Raw genomic sequence first — 5,661 nt, forward strand, 5'->3', positions numbered from 1 at the left:
GTGTAGCATTTAGCACAGCTATATCACTTGCGCGTAGATAGTGTTTATAATGAGAAACTATTATTCACGTGTGTTTTTGTTAGTGCTTTGGAAATGTTCCAGCACAAGAAAGAAAACACTGTGACAAATTGAAAACATATAGCTGACGTATTCCGTACCATAGACGGTGTTGATTTATACGTTCGCAGTAGCACTGTTTTTATGCCACCTCAGCTGCAAAAATTGTCTTTTTCATTTCAACGTCATGTTTGCACCGAACAATATAGTATCGACTTTCGAGGTATAACATCTTACGGTACGGTAATAAGGTGCCATATAGGTACCAGGTAACACACCATATACATTACTCCCCAGGTGCAGTATAGTGCCAGGTAGCGCACCTGTAATATGTAGTAACCAGCTGCTTGGGGGGGGGGGGGCGAAAACGCTAAAGGGGGGCGAAAACGCTAGTGATCTCGCCCCCCCGGGGGGGGGGGGCGAAATCCCCGGGGGGGCGAGATCCCTGTCACACCGGACTGAAAATGAACCTTGGACTTGGTAAAGCTAAGTGTTAGGGCACAACCCACCGTACGTCGTTTTTGTCCGTTGGTTTTTTTGGGAGGCCACGTCCGCAAAGTTTTTCTGAAACGTGGGGAACGATTGGCAAAAGTAGGAAGGGAATACGTCAACTCACGTCACTCGCACGGTTGCACAAGGTAATAAGTATGTGGTCTGCATGCCGTGAGCGGTTGCGTGCATCGTTCGTTGCGCCGCCGCAAGTGGTAAGTTGAGTTGTACGTGTTCTACAACGTACGATCGATCTCTGTGTGATTGCCACGTTACCGTATGTAGGCCGCATGTACGTGCTGCGTACTACGTACGGTTTCCTTACTCACTCCATTTGCTGTACGGGGCACGCGCGTCACCCGTACTGGCTCGCAAGGGTGTGAATCCGCAACCCCACGAACGCAGAGAAAGTGCACTTAGCGTGCTACGGCGAGTCTACGTGCTCCCAAATCCGTCGGATTCCGTTCGATTTCGTACGGAAGCGGTACTTACCAATTAGGCCATGTTGATTTGATTATATGGATGACATCCTCTGGGAACTCCAAAAATGATGCGAGCGAGCGAATAAAAAAAAAGTTTTGCAAAAAAAAAAGTTGCCTTCAGTATGAAATCAAAGTGGCCAGGAAGGTTGAACATAGTACTAAACACACATAGTATATGGTATACCAACAGTTAGGTGTAGGGACCAGTACATCATACGGGTGCAAAACATTTTTTTTCTTCTTGGACCAATCCGACAAAAAAAAACAGACGTGCAAAAAAAAAAATCAGAGGAACAGGTTTCGCCAATTACACACTATGTCGGCGGGCATTTGGGGTCTTACCGGGGACCAAGAAGACAACAAAAGCGAAGTCAAGTAGAGTTTATAGTCAATTGTACCACGTTTCTACAGTCAAAGGTACAGAGACAGTTAGCCTTTATTACATGGAGATGGGATTTTAAAAAGCCAGTGGGAGTCCAATAATCCAGCAAACAGATTCCTTTGTAGCAAAATTTACCAATTACCATTGGTTTGAGTATTGCCAGTTCTCAAGTTTCCACAGTCTGGACCTGAACGGGACCTGTACCTGCATTTTCTGTACTGATACCTCCCCCTACCAACAATAGATTTTTTTCTGTCCTTTCACATCTTATTCTTTGACTTTAGATCTATTTTGGCATTCTATGGCATTAGTTATCTGTTTTCTGATACTTTTTTTTTCAATATACGGCATATATGTGGGACCGCGTGGCGCTATTTTCAGGACGTTTGACTCAGGTCCAGAAGGTCCTAAATTCAAACCCCGACGTGTCACCGATCTTGTGCCCTTGGGAAAGGCACTTTACACGACTTTCCTATATAGGCTACAAAAGTCTTCAGCAAATTGAAGTTGGTAGCCTCAAAAACGGAAGAAAAATATGTGCTCATTTTACAGCTGCTTTGCACAATTTATTGTGTGGTCGAAAACTTTTTTTTTTTGGAAACGGCCGAAAATTGGTGCGAGCGCGGATGTCATCCATATAATCAAATCAACATGGCCTTACGGATCTCAAAAGATTGCCCACGTTTTTGCACGTAGACAGCACGCACATGCGCAGTTGCACGTACGGCGGGCTGTGTGGGGAAGGACCTCTACCTAAATAACGATGTGTTCAAAGTATGCAAGCCTTAGCAAGTGTAGCATTTTCTTATAGATATGTAAATGAGACCCTTAGTTGTATGACTTACGTCCGCATGTTCAATTTAAAGTACATGTTGCTGCCAAATGTCGCAAGAATGGAATTTTCGTCATTTGACACTTTAATAACAATTTCTCATTAATTACGTAAATTAGATAGCAATTTGCATAATTAATTATTATTCATATTTTGGTTAATTTGCATAATTAATGAGCACAGTTTATTAAGTCGCCACCGGTTTGCATTGCCCTTATTTATGGAAGGCACCTACCAGCGCTACCTCTCGGTTTATTGCAGAAACGCAGGCTCCCGAAATGTACCCTGGGAATCCTGACGTCATCAACCAGTCGGCCGAGATGGCAAGATGGCGGGTAGGTCTGTATTTGCCCGTTCACTGCAGCCTGGATTTTCTTGCAAATCTTCTCTCAATACACATGAAACTCATCCAATTTATGTTTCATTTTACAGAGAATGAGCAAAAGTATTACTGCAATTACTGCCAGGTGGACATAACGACGTTACGGGTGAAATGTGCAGTCTGCAATGACTTCGACCTTTGTTTGGAGGTAAGGCTTGGCTGGCTCATCAACGCTAACCATCGCTCACGTTAAATGGTTTCGCCCGATGATGGGTGGGATGCGAATTCAGAAGTCATTTCTAACCTTCGTGTTTGTTGTTCTGTATATGTATTGCTGCATATTGTGCTGTACATAAGTTTACAAATTAGATCGTGGGGTGTTTGCCCTAAAATGGGTATAGACAAATTATCATGCTTTTGTGCATTATTTTGGTGACTAAGTTGGACCTCCCTGTAATGATAATGGACTGTCTCAGTAATATATGCACGAGGACACAGCTGTTATGGTGAGGGACAGGTGATTGCCATTCACCACCAACAATGAAAAAAATATTGTATTTTAGCCCAGGACACAAAGGAGCTATAGGAAATTAGTGGGGGTGGAGATTTGACTTGATAACAAGTGGCTGAATTCACAAGAAATGAAAAATATTGTGTGGTTAATAATATTAAATATTGTAGAAATTCAGAGGGGCGAGTAAGAACAGAAAGAAACAACACCCCGACTCCCGGGATTCGAACCCGCGCCAAACCCGGGCAGCCGGATCACAAATCGAACGTGCAAACCGTTCGGCCATAAAGGCTTAAGCCGTTGGGCGTCTTCGGTTTAGCAGTCCTTGAACACCACTGTTACACTACTCCCCCTTTTCTTTTCAAGATTCGTCCTCGAATCTCCAAGATCGACATCCCTGTGTGGCACATACTAGCCTGTTACTCACAGGGCCGGTGTGGGAACCATTGTAGAAATTCAGAGGGGCGAGTAAGAACAGAAAGAAACAACACCCCGACTCCCGGGATTCGAACCCGCGCCAAACCCGGGCAGCCGGATCACAAATCGAACGTGCAAACCGTTCGGCCATAAAGGCTTAAGCCGTTAGGCGTCTTCGGTTTAGCAGTCCTTGAACACCACTGTTACAATATGTCCTGAATTCATAATCATGTTTACCTTCATGGAAGGTAAACGTAACATAAGGTTACCAGTTTACGTGCAGGACCAGTTTACGGTCACTTATTGGCAGGTGCAAACTTCGAGGTGAATTGTGAAAAAGAAAATTCTCTTGAGCAGGAAAGAAGTAAGATTGTAAGATCATCTGTGTGCCTGTGTCTTATTTATCATATAGGAAAGAAGTAAGACTATATCATCTGTGTGCCTGTGTCTTATTACCTCCATGAAATGTCATGGAATGGAGGTTATATTTTCTGTTATGTGTCTCTGTCTGTGTAGATGATTACTCAAGAACGGCAGGATGGATTGGTTTCATACTTGTTGTGTTGGTGGGGTGTGATGAAAGCTCGAATCAATGAGATTTTGGGAGCCGTATCTGTCGTTATAATTGATGTAATAATATCAGAAATCACCCCTATATTTGAGATATATTGGTACAGGCATCGTGCTTTATGTGTTTGTTAATGGGCTTAGCTCCAAGCAGATGGTGAGGTGACAGCTGTTAGCAGACGGGGTTGGCGCCAAGTATTAATCTTACAGTTGGTGTAGGGCTGTCAGAGGAAAGTGTGCATCTCGTTTTTGTACCGTGTGAACAGCTTATGTTATGACATATTGGTGGAAAATCAAATCACCATCTGACTAAAGTTGGCCACATCCCTTCTTCTTTCTGAGTTTCCCAACTTCCTCCCACCACACCGCTCTGAGGCACATAGTCAAACCTCAATAATGCTGACAACCTTAGACATTTTAAATGCCAAACATCAAGCTTAAGGAACACCACGCTACCATATTCCGTCGACCTCTTAAACGCACATTACACAATTAAGTGTCACATTTTGATAATTACTAATCAGATGGACATCCTCTGTGTCATTAAATAAATACACCACTACTTTCCCATAACATTTATATTATATAACCATTACTCTCAAATATAACCGACTATAAACATACATACCATCCACAAAAAAGCAATAAATATTTCATGGAGGTATGAGGTCCCCGAACTCTAGTTAATTTATCATATAGGAAAGAAGTAAGACTATATCATCTGTGTGCCTGTGTCTTATTAATTTAGCATATAGGAAAGAAGTAAGACTATATCATCTGTGTGCCTGTGTCTTATTTATCATATAGGAAAGAAGTAAGACTGTATCATCTGTGTGCCTGTGTCTTATTTATCATATAGGAAAGAAGTAAGACTGTATCATTTGTGTGCCTGTGTCTTATTAATTTAGCATATAGGAAAGAAGTAAGACTATATCATCTGTGTGCCTGTGTCTTATTTATCATATAGGAAAGAAGTAAGACTGTATCATCTGTGTGCCTGTGTCTTATTTATCATATAGCTTTGCATCCAGCAAAGCACATTTCAGATGTCCGACAACAATTTACATTTACGCTTGAGTTCGCATAACACTGTTACAGATGGCCAGGTTCTAATTGTAATTCTCGACGGCTATTTTCGTCCCCTCTTTTAAAATATTACAAAATCTTTATCAATTGCAACATCAATTTAAACTAAACTTGGAGGCCTTATTTCAAGAAAGCATGGTGATTTTATGTATGTCGCCCAAAGGAACTCTTATATTTATAAGCTGCATATAAACAAGTGACTGTCCTCGCCGAGTGGGTAGTTTTCGAACGCCATGTTGCATCACGTGACTTGCCTGTTGAAGCTTGGTGCACTGAAAGGCGAGAAATAGTCGCAAGGGGTGCTGTTTGGGGCTAATTTATGTGGGGAGGGCACGGGGTGAGGAAGCCATATGTATACTGAACGCGTTTCAAGGCCAGTACAAGTGATAACAACATCCAAATGCATTGGCATTATTGTGAGTAGCATTGTGCAAGTTGTGGAACAGCATGGCGCTCTTAGTGGCGTTCTGTTAGGGCAGAGATGACTTATCTGTACGTTTAGCGGTAATGCAAAGT

At 42.4% G+C, this 5,661-nt stretch overlaps 1 protein-coding gene across 3 annotated transcripts in view; it reads left to right on the top strand.

Annotated features, from left to right (window-relative positions):
- Positions 1 to 2,454: 2,454 nt before the first annotated feature.
- The window catches only part of LOC118429383 (transcriptional adapter 2-beta-like), a 24,142-nt gene continuing 20,935 nt past the window's right edge, over positions 2,455 to 5,661 (top strand). For 2 of the 3 annotated variants that reach the window (XM_035839865.1, XM_035839881.1), the window contains exons 1-2: positions 2,476 to 2,581; positions 2,675 to 2,772. In XM_035839865.1, coding sequence (XP_035695758.1) covers positions 2,521 to 2,581; positions 2,675 to 2,772 — 159 coding nt within the window. In that variant the 5' untranslated portion in view covers positions 2,476 to 2,520. Of the gene's footprint in view, positions 2,582 to 2,674; positions 2,773 to 5,661 lie in introns of all 3 variants that reach the window. The other variant, XM_035839873.1, reaches the window with a different exon arrangement.

Source organism: Branchiostoma floridae, chromosome 1 (genome assembly GCF_000003815.2).
Source record: "Branchiostoma floridae strain S238N-H82 chromosome 1, Bfl_VNyyK, whole genome shotgun sequence".
Taxonomy (NCBI): domain Eukaryota; kingdom Metazoa; phylum Chordata; class Leptocardii; order Amphioxiformes; family Branchiostomatidae; genus Branchiostoma; species Branchiostoma floridae.